Below are 19,037 nucleotides of genomic sequence, written 5' to 3' on the forward strand. Positions count from 1 at the left end.
TCAATTTAGGTATAGTTAGTTAAACTACAAAGAAAATTCTATGTTGAAAATGAGTTTCCCCGAAAATGAATCTTGATGTGAATGGAAGGGGAGAGGGAGTGGGAAAGGGGAGGGTTGCGGGTGGGAGGGACATTATGGGGGGGGGGGAGCCATTGTAATCCATATTCTGTACTTTGGAAATTTATATTCATTAAATAAAAGTTAAAAAAAAAGAAAATGAGTTTCCCACCAAAGTTTGGAGACATTTCTCCATTTTCTTCTAAGCGTACGCATTACTGTGGAAAAGTCTATTGAACATCCATGTATGTTTCTCTTTATGTGGAGTAGCTTTGTCCTCTCTCAGTGTACATTTTGGGTATGCCCTTTTTCTCTTTCCTAAATTTCATGAAGATATTTCTGAATGTAGATCTGTTTTTATGCATGTGTCACACACTCAATAGACGTCCAGTATGGAAAATTCATGTCCACCAACTCTGGGGTTTCAAACTTTCTTTTGTATTCTTTGAAAAATTTCCTCCTACTTTTATTTGTCTTTGTATGAATCCTACTCAAAGGATTTTAGAACATCTAGATTGGTGTCCATACATTTTTTTTTCATCAAAATGTTTTCTATTTTTATTTCTTCTCTTGACCTGATACACAATTATATATAGTGTTCTTGTTGTTTTACCTATTACACAATTATATATGGTGCTCTTGTTGTCTGATTTCTTGTAGCATCTTTTTCTTCTTTCATGGCTACAGTAGGTTCTCAGACTTCCCTGATGATATTAATCGAATCCAATGAAGCAGCCATCACCATCTCCACCTCCTCAGAGCCCTTTCCCTGCTCATTTGCTCCCATCTTTGTCTTTCATGGAGAAAGGCCCCCCAACTGTCTGGTGTTAACTGACCTTTGTTTTATATGTAAGGCTAATGGTAGCCAAAGATGGATAGAATCTGTGTTCCTCAACAGAAGTCACTGTGCACTTATTCCTCATATAGGACCTCCATCCCTAATGAGTTGTACTATGAGAACTGACTGCAAATTTTGTTCCCAAACAGTACTCTATATGTTATGTGGGTGTGGGTGCAAACCGTTGAAATCTATGCTTAACATGGAGTTGGTCCTCTGTATATAAAATCAAACTAAAAATGAACCATAATGAAGAAGGAGATGGGAGATGGAGAGAGAGGTGGGATGGGAGTTGGAGGATGAGGGTGGGTATGGGAGAAAGAACCAATATATTCCTAAAGTTGTATCTATGAAAAAAATGCATTTATTAAATAAAAGCTTAAAAAAAGAATCTGTGTTCATCAAAGAAGTTGATCTACTGGCAGACCCTCCAAAAATTGGCAGGCAAGAAACTGGCCATGTGATTCTTCTTCCACATGTCAGTAGTTGTCTGTTCTTTTCTTGAGTCAGCCAGGCTTCTCTAAGGAGGGTAAAGTCCTGACTTACATCATACTGGAAGACCAGTGGGTTTGGCCATTAAGGGGTGGAGGCTCTCAAATCTATTCAGTAGGGTGCCTCAACTCTCTCTTGTGGCTAAGACTAGTGTCCATTTCCAATTCTTTCAAAAACTAAACTCCCTGCTCAGGCTGAAGTGAGAGGATCATACAATCCTGGACATGGGGAGTGCCTAACTAAGACTTTCTACCAGTCCATCATTCTCTACTCTCTTGTTTTTGTCCTCCAGGTATCCTGTACCAATCCTTCCTGAGTCCATCCTGGGTCCAGCAGTGCCAACCTGAATAATTCTATCTTCCTCTTCCTCTGAAGATCCTTCAATGTCTAATGTCTGCTCTACTAAATCAGTTGTCATTCCTTGTCCTTTTTCCAAGAAAGGCTCCATTTCCCACCCACTTTTATTTCTTCTACTTTTTTGTGTCCTTGGGGTGTATACTTTTTAACCCTTTGCAATAATTTTTGTTAGATTTGGGAAGGCACAGGAGGTAGCTCTCCATGATTGTATACTCATTCATGTACTTAGTGGCCATAAAGTTGAAAAGATGACAAACATAATTTTCAAAACACCCAGAATATCAGGCTGTGTTTGCAATGTACAGTTAAACTCCTACACAAGTGGGAGTAGATGAAATATGAGCTACTTCTGCTGATATGTGCATTGAAGGCTTGCACATTTATAATCTCAATTATTTGCTTCACCCCTACGTGAAGTCACACAGAGGAGGGATTAATTAGCTCAACTTCCCAGAAAGAGAAATACAGAGGAATTGAGATTAAAAGATATGTCTCAAATGATAAACAAGTCAGGAACGAAGCCAGGACTGAAGCACAGATAACCTAATATTGAGGTCTTTTCTATCAACTAAACCCTACAATTCATGCCCCTTTCAGCTGTTGCCATTGCCAATCATGTGAGCATTACCCTAATTCACAGATAGCCCAGACACTGGCTAGATTTGTTGAAGACAATTTAGTAACCAAGTTTGCGTCATCAGAAAGCCTTCTACTTAGCTATGCCTTACCCAACTTTAGCTAAATACTGAAGAAAATACACCAGATTTTTCACCTTTGTAGGCAATTCTTTTTTTGCCAGCATAGCTTGCAAGCAAGAGCTGAAAACTATACTATACGGTGGGAGGAAAAGTCATTACCCTTTATCTGAGTTACAAAGCAGGAAGATGAGAGGCTGCCCTACCACGTGTCAGTAGAAGGGCACACAGAAGGCACTCTCCCCACCCCTGCCCAGAGCGCCATCCGCTGTCTTGTGTTTCAGGGCTTGGTTTGGTCTTCCCTTTTGCTCTTCACCCTCCCCCCTCCCTCCCATTTCCTGCCCTCCTTTCCTCCCAGTGTGGAGGGGCCTCCCTTTTCCCCTTCTCTGAATGAAAAGACTACTCTTCTCTCCTTGACATCGTGTTAGGCTGTGAATACACATCTATTGATTTGCATTTGGTGGAAGAAAAAGAGAAATGAGGGCGGGGAGAAAGAAAAAACACACAGTCACACATTCCCTGATTTCATGGCTACCAAGGGGCCCTGTCTAAGGGACGGCAGAGAATGTTAACTCTGTCTCTTTCCGCCTCCCGCCTCCCGACCCCTCCAGCCTCTCCACTGCTCCAGCTGCTGCGTTGGCTCCACCCATCCCAGGCTCAGGAGCAGACTGGGAGGCGGCCACCACAGAGAACAACCCAGGCACCCCCTCCTCCACTTCTGTGCTCACACACTGCTGACACTGACCCTTTGTGTTCAGCACCAGCCAAAAGCAAGTCTTCTTGCACGATGTTGATCGCAAAGGCTGACCCAAGAGACTGTGTGACATAGGTTTCAGTGCTTGTGCTCACTACTTTATCCAAGTCTAAAATAAAACTTAAGGAATTCAAAATCATACAGCTAAGGGTCACACACCTGTGTTACAACCCGGGTCCTGGTGTTTTCTAACCTTGGGGTACTTAACTTCATGTTCCATTTTTTCCTGCAACTGGCACTTAGGGTTCAGGGAATGCATGGTTCTTGAAAGGGTTACACCCGGGATCCATCCCAAAGCCCAAAGCTGCACAGAGATGCAGGACAGGCCTTGCCTTGTCCCTGGCCTCCTTGGGGGCTGAGAGTTAATTGGCTATGAAGCAAAAGTAGCTAAGGCATCTGAGAGGTTATTCTTTCAAACCACTGTGCAACTTTCTAAGAGGGAAACAGAATCAGCATCTAATCTTTGGGCCATTTTAGCTTATTTTCAATAATGTGTAGTAAGCATTCAACCAGGAACTGTGCCTGAGTACTCACTGTGCACAAAGAGAATCTGAGACCCCACAGGAGACGGAGCCCTGTAGAAGGCAGAGATTGGCCCTGATGCCAGAGTCCACATTCCCCAGAGAGACAAGAGGCAAGCAGCATGACAAGTGGAACAGCCCTCAGGAAAGATCAACGGTCACGCACATCCCCCACAGAAGTGTTATGGTAGCTGCTGGGAAATCCTCCAGCCCCAGCCAAATCTGTGTGTTTCATTGAGAATGGCACTACTATTAGTCAAAGATGTTGGGCCCCTTTACATTAAGCCAGTCAACAGAGTATTTTAAATAATCCACGCTTTGCTTCTGACCACATGCACACCATTTCAAAAGGAAACCCTGGCACCAATAGTAATGACAGGTAGAAAACAATCTCACACCATATCTATTAGGACTGGAAATTGTGGACAGCCTGAGACTGAAATGAATCTGATTTCCCTTCTCAGCCGAGGGGTGACGCTCAGCAGCAGCACTCAGATGAAGATGCCCTCCTGCGAAATTAGATTCTTCAAGCTTCACTAGCTACCTGCCTTTGACACACTTGCTTCTGCTTTCAATATTTCCTTGAAGGTGTAAGAATCACTGAGGCCTCCAAAGTTCAGTTAAGCTCAAGACCCCAGGGGAAGATGGTAACCCATAGAGGCCCTGCTTGGGAGTCTGTGCTGTTGAATGACAACCTTCATGAGGGGGTGTTGTGAATGAAGCATTCTTGCTTTTCCACAGAGAAGCATGTTGGGCACCCCCCAGAATGAACAATTCTCCTCCAAATGGGCGTCAAGCCTGGTGCACAGACTCTGATGTGAAAGCAGGACTCAGACTCTGAGGAGGCCATCACCTGGACTTGGTCTTGGCGGAGTTTGCAGTGCATCACTGAGCAGACTTGTGTTCCATTCATCACATTAACTGTGTGGGTGTCTCATGACTCCAACTCCAACAAAGGTGTTGAATTTGCCAAAAATTAATTGGGTCTGTGGCCCATGCAACCTTGGAGCAAGGAAAACAATTCAGTCAACAAAGTCCAGTGACTTTTGACCTCTTTTCCAGATGAATTTTTTGTTGGCTGATGTTAGTATTTCTAGAGCCTATGCGACTGCATGTATTTTTATCAGAAATGTGCAGATGGAGAAAATAGTTTCATTAATATTGTGCCAAGATATGGAAACAGAGGTCAGGGGTCAGTTGTTACAGCTAAATACACACACACACACACACACACACAGTGGCCTCTGCAGTTCCCCAGGTCCCCAAGAAGCTACCCAGGACACTATAAGGTTGCTTAGGTACTAATTGGCTGTCATTGCCCTGCATCGCCTGCTACAGCTTGGTGAAGCTTTGTTTCCCCAATGACTCCTCTGTTGGAGACACGACTCTCAATATGGCCACACAGGAGTTGGTGGACCCTGGAGAGCTGAGCCCTAGTGGAAGGTGATTTGGTCATTGTGGGGCAGCACCCTGGGAAGGGAGTAATGCTGGTCTCATGGAGTGAGTTCGTTCTCAAGAGAGTGGGTTGCTATAAAAAGAGCTAGATGGGTCCTCCCAGGTATCTGGCTTCCTGTCTTGCCATGTAATCTCTTTCACACACACTACAATCACTCTGATACCATCTACTGTAAAACCCTCAACAGAGCCATGAAGATGCCAATGCTACACTCTTGGACCCTTTGAACTGTGGGTTCAACAACCCTTTACAAAGAAAGGTGAACGGCTATAAAGTGCCCAGTCCAAGTATTTAGTTACAGCAATGGAGAGTAGACTAATACAACTGTTAACAGCCACTTACCATTGCAGTTCAGCTCTGAGGCCCACCACCACACCAGTCTGGAATGCTTTGAGAGCCAGTGCACCTGCAGGCCACCCCATTCCCCACTACCAACTCACCAGCACTCTAAACTGGAGCTCACTCTAAACTGGGCTGAGGTGGAACCTTTTTCCAGGAGCCTCCAGTGCCAGAGTTTTGGGCCTTAGAACTACAGAGTCCAGCATGATAAGCAGCAACCAGTCTGGACAGGCCATAGGGCCCACGTCTCTGTATATTCCAGGCCATGACTTTTGACCAGTGCTTCTGAGCATGAAGGCCTGATGGCTCCTCCACTCTGATCTCTGCCTAAAAAAAAGGAATATTTCTTCCACTTGCCCCTGCATGAAAGGCTGAGTAACCTCACGAACCACCTTCCACAGAAGGAACTCCAGCATCAGTAGCTTCTAACACCTGTATTTCAGAAGTGTGGCAGCCTAAGGGCTGGGTCTGACCCTCAGACACGCTCTGTGGGTCCAGCAGTACATTTCAATAGAGCAGATGGCCAGTATTTAAATACCTGCTCATCTACATATTTTGTTTCTCTTAAAAATCAGAAGGCCTGCCCATGCTAGTTCTTCATTTCTGAACAAAAGTCATCTGGAGTTCTTGCAGTTCTACCAGCCCCTGAGTTCATTCATTCACACTATCTCCCTCCCCAACTTCTCCTCTCCTCTCTCTCTCTCGCTCTCTCTCTCTCTCTCTCTGTTTCTCTCTTTACAACTATATTAATTAAAACAGAGAATGTCTTTATCTTGACCCCAACTAGAGGCTTAGAAATTATCCAGCTGCCTCTTTCAAAATCAAAGACATCCTGAAGCCTGCATCCCGTAGAGATGTCACTCAGCTATCTCAGAATGCCCATCATGAAGCTCACATGGCATTTCTGCAGTCAGCTTCAGATAATACTGACTCCCAAGAGGCATGTTTGTGTTGAGAAACTTGGAAAAATGAGGGCGTGGGGTGTGGTAGAAAGTCATTGAGACCCTTGTCAGCACCTGCAGTAGAGAGGCCAATGGGAATGACAAGAATGGCTTCCATCCCTTGCTTGGGGCATATTGGAGGGGTTAGTAACAGCCAGGGGACGGAGGAAGGCCCCAGAGAAGATCTGTTTACTGACGCTGAGACAATTTTCTAGGATGCAGATGCAAAATTAAGGAATAAAATAATAGCATATTCAAGCAGAAAGGAAACCTGCTGAAGAAACCACCACCAGGGGGCCTGCTGTGGCTTAGCAGGTAAGGCCACCTGCTGCAGTGCTGGCCTCCCATATGTGTGCTAGTTTGAGTCCCAGCTACTCCACTTTCGATTCAGCTCTCTGCTAATGAGCCTGGGAAAGCAGCAGAAGATGGAGCAAGTCCCCAGGCTCCTGCACCCACATGGGAAACCCGGATGAAACTCCTGGTTCCTGGCTTCAGCCTGCCCTAGCCGTGGCCATGAAGGCCATAAAGCTATTCAGGGAGTGAACCAGCACATGGACGATCTCTCTCTCTCTCCCTCTGCCTCTCTCTCTGTAACTCTGCTTTTCAAATAAATAAATAAATCTTTAAAAAGAAAGGAACTGCCACCGAAGGGCAGGTGTTTCTCACAGTGGTAAAGACACAGGTGGGGATTCCCACATCCCCTGTTGGAGTGCCTGGGTTCAAGCCCCAGCTCTGCTTCCTCCCAATTTCAGCTTTCTTCCAGTGGCTCCCTGGGAGGCAGCAGACGATGACTTGTGAAGCTGAGTCCCTGCCACCCACATGGGGAACCCAGATTGAGTTTCCAGCTCCTGGCTTCAGCCTGGCTGAGCCCTGGTTGTTCTGGGCATTTGGGGAGTAAACCAGTAGGTGGGAGACTTCTCCATCCCTCAATCTCTGTCTCTCTGCCTCTCAAGGAACAAAGAAATAAGTAAACAAACACCAAGAGCACAAACCCCTTAGCTTATTTTCCATGATGCTCCATTGTCTTCATAAATACAAATGTTGTTGGCGGGACCCTCTGTTTTGTACCAGTATGGAGAGGAATGAAGGAGGGCAGAGGAGCAGCTGGTTCCACAGAATGACAGCCTGCAGGACTGGGTACAGAGTCTGACTTTGGGAGAAAAGGCATTTGGAAGCAAGCAGCCATGCAGTAAGTGCAGTTTGCTCTTCTGCTGAAGACCAGGGAGTGGCCTGAGCTCCAGGAAGCAATTTTTGTGAAGTTCCTTTAAGAATTCCCAACACAGATATGGACACATCACCTGGTGGTAAGCTAGCTACATGGTATCTCCTGTCTCTGACCGTTTGAAAAGGGAACACAGCTAGACTTCGCCTTCAGCAGGCCCCTTGCCTCACTCATACCCCTCACTCAGAGTAGACTCCAGGTGTGTGCAGGCCAAGTCTCTCACCTCACGCAGGTCCCTTGCCCGGTGTATGCAGCTTACCATGTGCAGGCTGCATACCTGTGCCACATTTCTGGGGAAAGTTGTCCCAGCTCACCTTCCACCACTTTTTGAGGACACTCAGAAACAGGAAAGCTGTGTTGGTTCCAGGATCACCACCACCATCGCTTTTTTTTTTTTTTTGTCCCGGGGGGCCACAGCCTTCTCAACAGTACTGTTTTGCACCCCAGCTTCTGTCTTCAGGAGGGGTTCAGTAAATATGCATAGAAACACAAGAGCAGCCGGCGCCGCAGCTCAATAGGCTAATCCTCTGCCTAGTGGCGCCGGCACACCGGGTTCTAGTCCCGGTCAGGGCGCCGGATTCTGTCCTGGTTGCCCCTCTTCCAGGCCAGCTCTCTGCTGTGGCCCAGGAAGGCAGTGGAGGATGGCCCAAGTGATTGGGCCCTGCACCCCATGGGAGACCAGGAGAAGCACCTGGCTCCTGCCTTCGGATCAGCGCAGTGCACTGGCCGCAGCGCGCCAGCCGTGGCGGCCATTGGAGGGAGGGTGAACCAATGGCAAAAGGAAGACCTTTCTCTCTGTTTCTCTCTCTCACTATCCACCCTGCCTGTCAAAAAAAAAAAAGAGAGAGAAATAAGAACACAAAAACACAAAAGCAAATGAACAGACACACCCCAGGCTTCCCAGAGTCACTTTTGAGGCACAGGCTGCAAACCAGGCTCAGAGAATCACAGTGAAAACCATGAAGAGACTTTGGGGTCAGATGGGCTGCAGCTGGGATCTGGCTATGTGGCTTTAACCAGGCAGCCTCTGTTCTGCGAGTCTCTATTTACTCCTCTGATGAGTTCAGATTAGAATGCCCATCTCCCAGAGCAGTCATGGGGAGCCAGCATAGAGCACTTAGCCTGGGTGCTTACAAGCTCAATAAAAGGCAGCTGTTGGCATGACTGGTCTGGCCTCAGCCTGGCTTATTGATTTGAAGCAAGTCTCAATCTCAGACTTACCCTGCAAACTACCCTTGGAAGTGTCCTGGCTCAAAAGAAAGGGAGGAGAGTGAAAGAAAACCTCTGCTTCTCAGAATTTCACATCTGGAAACTTTAGGCCTGCCACGCCCCCTGAGAAGTTTCCCTTCCAGAGTGTGGGCTCTAACACAACCACAGGGGGCGCATGCCCAACTCTTGCCCTAGCTATGGGTTCTGTACCCTTTGAGGTCTTGATCTGTGTTCAGCCTGGCTTCTGTCTGCATCCCTGCATCCCACATGCTTGCCCTCTCCATCCCCCTTGGCAGGCCCTGGGGCACTTGATTCTTGGCTTGAATTGTCTGATTTTTTTTCTCAGTGTTCTGTTCCAGTCATTGAAAAATCAGAAATATGGAAAAGCACTTTTAGCACAGTCACAAATAACTTTTGTCTCAGCCAAGTGAGGATCAGACCCAAAATACACGCAGAAGGGAGTTAGACCATTTCGTGAACAACTACGGGTTTGTATTTTTCTTGAAAGTTCTCAAGTGAAAACCAGAAGGGGATGTTGCAGACGTGGCAGCGCCCTGTGCTAAACAACCTCCCCGACCTGGATTCTGGATCTCTGTGCAAGGTGCCTGCCTTCTCCCGTCTTCAGTTTCCTTATCTGTGCAATGAGGAGCAGGAAGGTCTCTCAGTGTCTTCATGAGAAATGGATGAGAGTATGTGTTTAGCATGGAGCACAGTGTGTGGTCTAGAAAACATACCCTTTTTGTGATATCTATCACTGTCATTATGAATCAGCATTTATTAAGTGCTGCGGTTTGGACATTAGCTTCCGTGCTGAATGTCTCCCAAAGGCCTGTGTGTTAAAGGCTTGGGCCCTAGAGTGGCATTATTGGGAAGTGGTGGAATCTTTAGGGCAGGAGTCTAACAAAATTCCTCAAGTCATTGGGGAGAGGGTGGTGATAAAAGCCTGAGTTTGGGCCCAACCTCCCCCCTACCAGAAGAGAGGGGAGGGGAGAGGAGGAGAGGGGAGAGGAAGGGAGAGAAGGGGAGAGGAGGGAAAGGTAAGGGAGGGGTGAGGATGGGAAAGGAGAGGAGGGAAGGGGAGGGGAGGGAGGGAAGGTGGGGGGAGGGGAGGGAAGGAAGGGGAGAGAAGAGGAGGGAAGGGAGGCAGGGGAGGGAAGAATTGCTACCTAGTTGTAGAGAATGATTATGGGTTTATCTTCGAAAGGAGTGTTGTAGCATAGCTAACAATTCTGAATCAGACTGCCTGGGCTCCAATCTCATATCCACTCCTAACATGCACTGGGATCTGAATCTCTCGATGCTCCAAGTTGGCCATGGTCCCACCTATCTATCTCATACACATAAGTAGATAATCGACATGAAGTTATTATCACAATGCCAGGCATGGAGAAATCATTCAACACGTATTCACTGATGTGGTTACTTGGAGGGGGGAGGGGGCATATCAGTTGTATTTGAGACATCAAGGGGGCAATGGCAAGTAAAAAACTGAATATGTAAATGTCGCTGAGAAGAGAGTTTGGACTAGGGATAAAAATTTGTAAACTTTCTTAGTATAGGTAGCAATTGGAGAAGTTGCCTTTCCCTCCTTCTGGGTTTCCTCAGGTTCAAGTGTTTGCTTTTTCAGGAAAAGTATTGGGATAGAAGCTCTGCCTCACTCTCCTTTCACTGTTTCTCCCCAAGAGTAAGAAGGGCTCACCTGATCAGAATGGGGCTGACGACGGGCATGTCTGAAGTCTTTCCCTATCAGCCGTCTTTAGCACACTGCCCGTCTGTTTCCAAGAGGCTATTTGTTTAGTCTCTCTCTCATTACCTCCCTCCCTCTGTCCTTCTTTCTGCCTTTTTCCCCTTCAAAGGACTCTCTGTAGTTCAGGTGTGTTATTCCTCTTCTGGATGGAAGAGAGTTCCTACTGAACTCTGCCTGGTTAAAGCCACATAGCCAGATCCCAGTTCCAGCCCATCTGACCCCAAAGTCTCCTCTCTCCCGGGGAGGCCCACAGTGGCAGTAGACAAATCCTTCTGCCTGTGGCTCCATGAATAAAATCAAATAGGAGAAAGAGGGGTGCTAAGTGAGACACTCATTTCAGACCTGGACCAGGATCACATCCTCCAATTCATCTTTAAATGCAATAAAAATTGATAGTTTGATGCCTGCCTAACTCGATGCTTCTAGGGTGGCTCAGAACTTTGTGGGAAGAGAGCAGTTACAAAATTTACCCTTTAATCCCAGCAGTAACTGGCACCATCACTGATGTCAATGGGATGGTCTCGGGAAAACTATGTAGGAAGAGCTGAATGGAAACCTAAGTCCTAAGGAACCCTGCTCAATAGTCCAGGTAAAAGGCTGGCCAAGGACAAGGGGAGGACTGTGGAGGGAGGCAGGTTAGGAGGGGCCTGTGCTACAAACCAAGAGAACAGAAGATCTGAAGATGCCTACAAAGAATCTAGGTAAGGGGAACATGGCCATTAGATCATTGTCGGGGAGGTCACTAATGGCCTTCATCAAAAGGCATTGGTAAGAAATAAGAGGGTCAGAAGCCAAAGTTCTATGGGTTCAGGCATGAATGGAAGGTAAGCAACAATGAAATCATAGAAAGACAACTTTTCAGGAATTTTAGCAGTGAAAAGGCAGAGAAAGGCCAGTAACTTGGCTCTGTAGGCCTCATCCCAGACCTCAGTCTCAAGGACATCCTAAGCCTGCATTTCTCAATTGTACCAGAAGAGTTGGATCTGTGTATATCACTCCCAGCCCTCTACTCCACTGATTTCAACCCAGGAATGAGTCTCACAAACATTTTCTTTTTCAGAACTGTGCTGAAATACCATCTCCTACATGAACAAAGGTCCCAATTCAACTGATCATTTGACCATAAGGTCCACCCCCAGGAGCCCTCACTCAGAAATTATGAATCAGGCTGCTGTGTTTTCCTGGCAAAGATTGTTAAGAGTCGTCCCCTTCATTCCAGGGCCGTGACGGCACTTGGAGTTTTTCCTGCTAGAGTACATATTACAGGGTATGTCACTATGCCTTTACCTACCTGTATCCATCCCCAGCTGGCCCACTTCTCCAGGGCAAGGATCTCATCAAATCTTGTCTCATATAGTAGGAACTCAGTAAGTGGTTGCAACATAACTGAGAGGCAGGCACAGCTTCCCCCATGCTGGTGGTGTTAGCTGTGGAGAAAAATTGGATTTCTGTGTCAGACTCTGTCCTGAGGATACCAGGGGGACATGGTGATCCAACACAATGTGTGTCCTGGGCCGGATCCCAGGGCAGGAGAAGAACATTAGAGGGACACCCAGCTGTGCCCTCGAGGCACTCAGCCTGAGACAGTGAATGAATCTTTTTTTGTAAATATGTTTATTTATTGGAAAAGGTTAGAGGGAGAGAGAGAGACAGAGAGAGAGAGAGAGATGGTTCATCTGCTAGTTCACTCTCCATGTGGTGGCAATGGCTAAGCCAAGCCAAGGTCAGGAGCTGGGAGCTTCATCCAGGTCTCCCTCATGGGTGGCAAGAGCCCAAGCACTTGGGCCATTTTCCACTGCTTTCCCAGGGAGCTGGGTCAAAAGTGGAGCAGGAAGGATGCAGACAAGCTCATGTATGGATGCTAGCTAGCATTGCAGGCAGCAGCTTTACCTTCTCCCCTACAACCATGGCTCCAAGACACTGAATCTTAATCTCTGGGTACCCAGGCGCTTATTTCTCAGGGAGAGTTGAGAGACGTAGGATTCCTGTCCCTCTAAGCACTCCAACACAATGGTGCAAAAAGGTGAATGATGTTTTAGTAGCTTCTATGTCTTCTTATTAAACAAGTTAACTTTCCTGTGAGAGGCGTGAGGCATGCTACTTCTAGGTACCCCTAGCTGGTTTTAACTTATACAGACCCCTTAAATTGTGTAAGGAGCTAGGTTATAACTTTATCCACTTAATTACCCAATTAGTATTTTGGCTCTGTGCCTGAAGACTTCCTGGGAAAGCACACTAAAGAATCACATGACAGTCAGGATTAGTGGAATCCCACTGATCTGTCCCTGTTCTAGTTGGCCACATGGATCTCCCAAGCCCTATTCAGATGATGCAGGAAACTGTGTGTGCAAAAGAAGAACAGTGGAGTTAGCCATAAGGAGTTAGCCATAAGGAGCATACAAGCCCACCAGAGAAGAAGGCAGAGATCCCTGGGTGGTGCTAAGAAGTCATGAAATGGTCTGTGCAAAATGTATGATTATTTTCCAGCGCAGATTTAGATGGCTCAAGCAGCATGGCACAGCAAAACAGTAACAGCAACAATGGAAGCAGCCGCAGCAGGAGGTGCTTGCTGACCGTTCCCTGTGTGCTGGATGCTGTGCAAAGCAGTGTATCTGTTACTTCGTCATCACTGCAGGAAGTCGGTAGGTCCTACAATTATTCCCGTTTTGCAGATGAAGACAGAAAAGATTTAATGTTGAAAAACTTGCCCACAGCGAGAAAAATGCCAGGATTCATGAGATGTTCTGGCTCTGAGCCTGTGCTCCGAGCCACTTCCTTACATTGACTTGAGCTTGTACAGCTTGTCACCTAGTCCAAGTTCTCAAGTCTGTGGGAAAGTCAAGGAGTGGGAACACAGTGGGAGTGTGTTCCCACGTGGACCACCGAGCCCATGGGAGGACTCTGGAGGAGGCGTCAATGCGCTCATTCCCTTGCTGGGAGCATCCGTGGTTGTCCACAGCTGCCTGGAACTCTTCATTCCCAGAAACTCTCCTGGGAAGAATCCTTCTACCCACTCATCACTTCTGAACCATTCTGGTTCAGTATGTGCTTATTAGACCAGATTAAGGCCACCCCAAATTCTTTTTTTGGCAAGAACTAGATGTGGGAAATAAATTATATAATAATATTTGTCAGGCAACATGCTGAGTAGTGGGGATACACAGATGATAAGCCCTGCTCTCTGATAGCAAATTGATGCTCTCATTAGCATTAATAGCTTAATTGGTAATAATGGCTTAAAGCATTACCATATCTAGTTAAGATGGTATCATTTCATGGTGTCTTTTCAATGCTCAGGCTGAAGGAATACCTGGGAGTCTGAATTCCGGTGCCCATAGGCAGATTGGAGTGGAGTGGGCAGCAGGACAGGAGGAAAACTTTTCTATTCTTCTTTGGGGGTGTCCTCAAATCCTCCTTGTATATGATTTATCTTTATAAGAGTTGAATGGACTTCTCCAGGTTGAATAAAAATACAGTCATGTAGTCCTGGTAAGTGCATCCACTTAAGACAGTCCGCTTAGAAACATATGTGTACATTACAGAGAATCCTAAAGGTCAGTGCTTCTCAGATGCTGATGGACCCTTCGGGCCCAGGGGGATCTGGCCAGGCCATATGCTGAGTCAGTGCCGAGTGGGTCTGACAGTCTGCATTTCTAACAAGCTCTGGGGGCTGCTACTGCTGGAGTCTGAGACCACACTTCAAGCAACAAGGTCCTAGAATCACTATTACTTCCTCCTCACCACCCAGGTTCAGCTGGACATATTCCTCTAGTGATGAGGAATTTACTCCCTCTTAGGGTAGGGGTTTGTTCCTCCATTTTCAACCAATGCAAATTATTGGAATGTTTTTCCTTTCATTAGGTTGAAATCTGTTATACCCATCTATTAAAAGCTGTTTTATCTAAAGATCGATGCTTTACTCAGATACAGGTTCCCAAGAATTCATGATGGGCCGAAGCTACTGAGATTAATTCACTTCGGTAGGTTTAGTGCAGATTCCCACTGATAATTTCAGTGCAGGTGGGGATGATTCCACTGCCTTTGACTCTGTAAAGCCTGAGTTATGAAAGACTTCACATATGGGAGAGACAGGAGTGGGCATTTGTGGCTCTTTATGCCTGTAATGTTTATGAACACTTTAGGCTCCGAAAAATTTATTGCTAAATTTTATGATTTCTTCAATGATAGAGGAAGGCTAATTGAGATGGAAAAGGAATGCAACCAGTTGGAGAATGTGGACTGTGGCTACTATTCTGAATCCTGGGTTGATGGGTCATTGGTTTGGTAGGAGACACCAGCAGCAGAGGTAGCATGGCTGTCTTTCTTTTCCTGTCTTTCCTTCTAGACCTCTGACCTCCCTTCTAGAAAAGCCTGTGCCCTCAAGCATTTCCTAATTTACAGTTCAACTCCAGAGTCTCAAGAGCCTTTGGAGAATCAGCAAAATCTCATTGTGTTGGCTTTAGGTGAAAGTAGGGAGTGAGGGGCTGGCACTCTGGCTGGTATCCCATTTGAGGTACTAGTTCGAGTCTCGGCTGCTCCACTTCTGATCCAGCTCTCTGCTATGGCCTAGGAAAACAGTAGAAGATGTCCCAAGTCCTTGGGCCCCTGCATCCACGTGGGAGACCTGGAAGAAGCTCCTTCCTTCTGGCTTCAGATCAGCTCAGCTCTGGCCATTGCGGCCAGTTGAGGATTGACCATTGGATGGAAGAACACCTCCCTCTCCCTCTCCCTCTCCCTCTCCCTCTCCCCCTCCCCCTCCCCCTGTAACTCTGACTTTCAAATAAATAAAAAAAATCTTTTTTTTTGACAGGCAGAGTGGACAGTGAGAGAGAGAGAGAGACAGAGAGAAAGGTCTTCCTTTGCCGTTGGCTCACCCCCCAATGGCTGCTGCACTGTGCTGATCCGAAGCCAGGAGCCAGGTGCTTCTCCTGGTCTCCCATGCGGGTGCAGGGCCCAAGCACTTGGGCCATCCTCCACTGCACTCTCGGGTCACAGCAGAGAGCTGGACTGGAAGAGGAGCAACCGGGACAGAATCCGGTGCTCCGACCGGGACTAGAACCCAGTTTGCCGGTGCCACAGGTGGAGGATTAGCCTATTGAGCCGCAGCGCCGGCTTAAATATGAGTGTAGAAACATCCAGTGCAACTGCTCTAGTGCTAAAGATGGGAACTATGCACCTAAGGTTTGAATTTCAGCAACAGCTTCTTTGGTGGTTAATTAATAATGGGCATCTGGGCGGGGCCAATACCACTCATGTGAATAGATCTAAGGTCTGATGGGCTGTCAGTGTTGACATTGCATTCTCAAGCTACAGAAAACACTGAGCAGCACATAATTGGTAGATCAATGAGGCCACACTATGGATGGCTTTATAAGTCCACTTTCCCTGAAAAGAAAAGGCTCTGAGAGGATAAAGGAGGGGAACCACTCCACACCCCACCTCCCAACACACACGCTCTCATCGCCACCCTCTACCAAATGGGAACATTTGCAGGCCTCAGTGATGATTTAAATGAAGCGCACCGCACCAATATTGTGTGGTGCCATCTGTTATTTTATATTTCACGAAATTTGGCCAGTTTTGAAATATTATAATTATATCTCCTACATTACGTATGCAACGCAGACATTTTCTGAAACATAAATACAGTATGTGGGAAATGTGACTGTATTTATAGCCGTTGGCTGGGGGAAAGCAAAGGGCAGCTGGCACCCGTTGAGAGTCTGGAGAATGCAGCCTGCCAAGGGGCAGAGCCCAGGGCAAAGCGCTGGCCTCTCCATTCCATGGCCCATCCTTGCAGGAGGCACCAAGGATCCCTGTGAGTCTTCCAAAGAAGGCCACATCAGCTATGATTCAAAAATGTTGACATCAAGTGTGCATCTCTCCTTTAGGCTGCAACTGCCACATGCAGACATATTTGGTGGTGCCCAGCCTGACGGAAGAGCACAGGAAAGCACAGCCCTGGTGGCAGCTCCTGCACACACAATGTCCCTCCTGGTGATGGAGGAGAGAGGCAGGAGGAATGTGGAGTCTGCGGAGTCGCATAGAACTGCTTTCGGAGTGCAGCAATGTGCCAGGACAGGCACAGCCTTAGCCCTTACACATTCTGCTCACTTCTTCAAAGCTGAATTTAGAGCTTCATTGCTCATTTGGTTTGGGTAGCAGGGGTTACAGGAAAGTGGTCAGAACTACTCAGAGTCTCCCATGGGTGTCTCTGGGATTTTTCATCTTCAAAGAAAAAAAAAAAACAATGTTGTTTACTTGAGTGTTGTTTTGCTTCAAAATACAGCAAAGTGCTTTGCAATAGCAAGGAGAAGAAAGCAAATGACAAGTATTTGAGTTTCCCTTTCTGTCTCTGCAAAACAAAGGCGTTATTCAGTGATGAGAGCTGTTTGATAACTCCAGGCATTTCCGCCAGGGTCTTCACACTCCTTTTCAGAGGTTCATACAAACCTTCCTCTTAGAACGCTCTGACATGGCTCCAGACAGTCCAGCTGTACAAGAACTCTATCGATGATGCTTCTTTTTCTTTTTTTCAATTATTTGAGTTCATTGCTAACATTTAAAAATCAGAGATTTCACGTAAAACCCGGTTTCTCTTGAAAAACCATAAGAGCTGGCATCGCTGGCTGCATATTTCTGCCCAGCGACAATCTGCCTGCTCTGAGTAGCAGCTGCCCCCGTTGGAATGAAGAGCTCCTCAGTTTACCCATTCCCTTCTCTCCGGTGCAGCCACTTGCTCCTGCCGCCTGCCTGGCCCTTGTAGCCACTTGTGTTCATGACTTCCTGAAGTAGACAACTGACTCTTATGGAGAAATATAGACTTAGGAAATTAAGGTAACCTTCTTTCTTCTTGATGTAGGGTTGGGGAAGCATTAAAATATATCCATAAACTCTGTGACAGGAAATTAAAGTGAAATTTGCAGGCCTCTCTGATTTTTTTAGAATACTTTCTACAAGTAAAAGATGAATCTCTACCACAGCTCCTGTTTCACTGTATTTGAGACATCTGTTTATTGGTTGTTCTTTACCAACAGACTGTGAGCAATTTTAGGGCAAGAGCCAATTTGATTTTTCTTTGCACAGCAGTTGTCTATAACAACGTTTGGTTGTCATCTACGGGAGAAAGGAAAGATGAAAAGAATGACCAGAACCAATGGCTTTGAGCGAGATGCAGATTGAAAGGTGGCTCATCCTCAGTTAGAGGTACTATTCTGGGGCTCCTGATTCTGCAAGGTCCCAAATACAATGCAAAGCTCTCCCTGCTCTGCCCGTCAATGAAGCCAGCTCTCCACCACCACCAGCCAGCTTTGCCCATGCTGCTGCCAGATGAGGAAGTCAGGAATGCCCGCCCACAACTCCAAGCCCTAGGTTTTGGGTGGCGGATGGGTGAAGAGCTCAATAGCAGTTGCTTCTCCTTCTGGGGCTGGGTGTTAAAGACCAGCAAACCACCGCCCACCAGGCCTTATGTGTGGCTTCGGTGAGAAGAAACAGGGCCTAGGGTGAAAACGTCTCTGATTCAAGAGGACAGGGAACTGTTCATGGGGGCGATTTGGTAGGACACTGGATGCTACTGCCTTAGACATGAAGGAACTCCAACAAGGCACTAATAAAAACAAAGATATGTAGGAAGTCTGGAATTCCAGGAACTCCCATTAGTATCCAACAAGCAGTAAGAGGGAAAGCTGTGAGCCCAAACGTCCCAAGTCTTTGAAGCACATCTATCTCAGATATAGCTGTCGACCAGGGGTGGGAGAAACTTGGCAAATTAATCTATTTTAAAACTTCCACTTACATGGTGCACTGATATACTTGAGGGAATCACAACTCTGTATCAAGAAAAGATATTTACCTCCAATCCCCTAGTTATCTTCCCCTAGGAGTTTTCAATCAACGGTATAACTTGGAAAATTCTCTGCAGACAGGCATGCCTGATGCACCCATCAAGAAGAAAACAGAAGTATATCCTTTCTCTTCTCTGAGCAGTCCTCACTGCCTCTCACCTGGATTTCTGTAGCAGCCTAACCTGTTTCTGACTTCAGTCTGTCCCTCTTCCAACAGTGTCTCCATCCTGCCACTGGATTCAATTTTCTTAACACGCCAATCTGATCACATCGTCCTTCTTCCACTGAAAACTCGTTAGTGTTTTCAGGGCCTGACATAGTGATCCAGCAAATATTTATGTCTAATACCCACTGGGCATCAAAGGTCAAAGTCCATATTCTTTAGCTTGGGACATATGGTCTTCCTTTGTCCTTGCCAGAGGCTCTGACATTATCTCTCATCCCTCAACTACTCTGCTTCCTACACTCCTGTCCAACTGTACCATTGGGAATTCCATTGTCACAGTTGCTGTTCCCCCACCTAGAATATGCTTCTCCAGCTTCTTTGTATACTTGATTCCTACTT

The 19,037-nt window shown here is 46.6% G+C and overlaps 1 protein-coding gene across 1 annotated transcript in view; it reads right to left on the minus strand.

Annotated features, from left to right (window-relative positions):
• The window catches only part of OPCML (opioid binding protein/cell adhesion molecule like), a 1,351,977-nt gene that overhangs the window by 1,221,490 nt on the left and 111,450 nt on the right, over positions 1-19,037 (minus strand). The window contains exon 5 of the mRNA XM_070048365.1: positions 11,920-12,055. Coding sequence (XP_069904466.1) covers positions 11,920-11,929 — 10 coding nt within the window. The 5' untranslated portion in view covers positions 11,930-12,055. The remainder of the gene's footprint in view (positions 1-11,919; positions 12,056-19,037) is intronic.

The sequence above is a fragment of the Oryctolagus cuniculus genome, chromosome 1 (genome assembly GCF_964237555.1).
Source record: "Oryctolagus cuniculus chromosome 1, mOryCun1.1, whole genome shotgun sequence".
NCBI classification, from domain to species: domain Eukaryota; kingdom Metazoa; phylum Chordata; class Mammalia; order Lagomorpha; family Leporidae; genus Oryctolagus; species Oryctolagus cuniculus.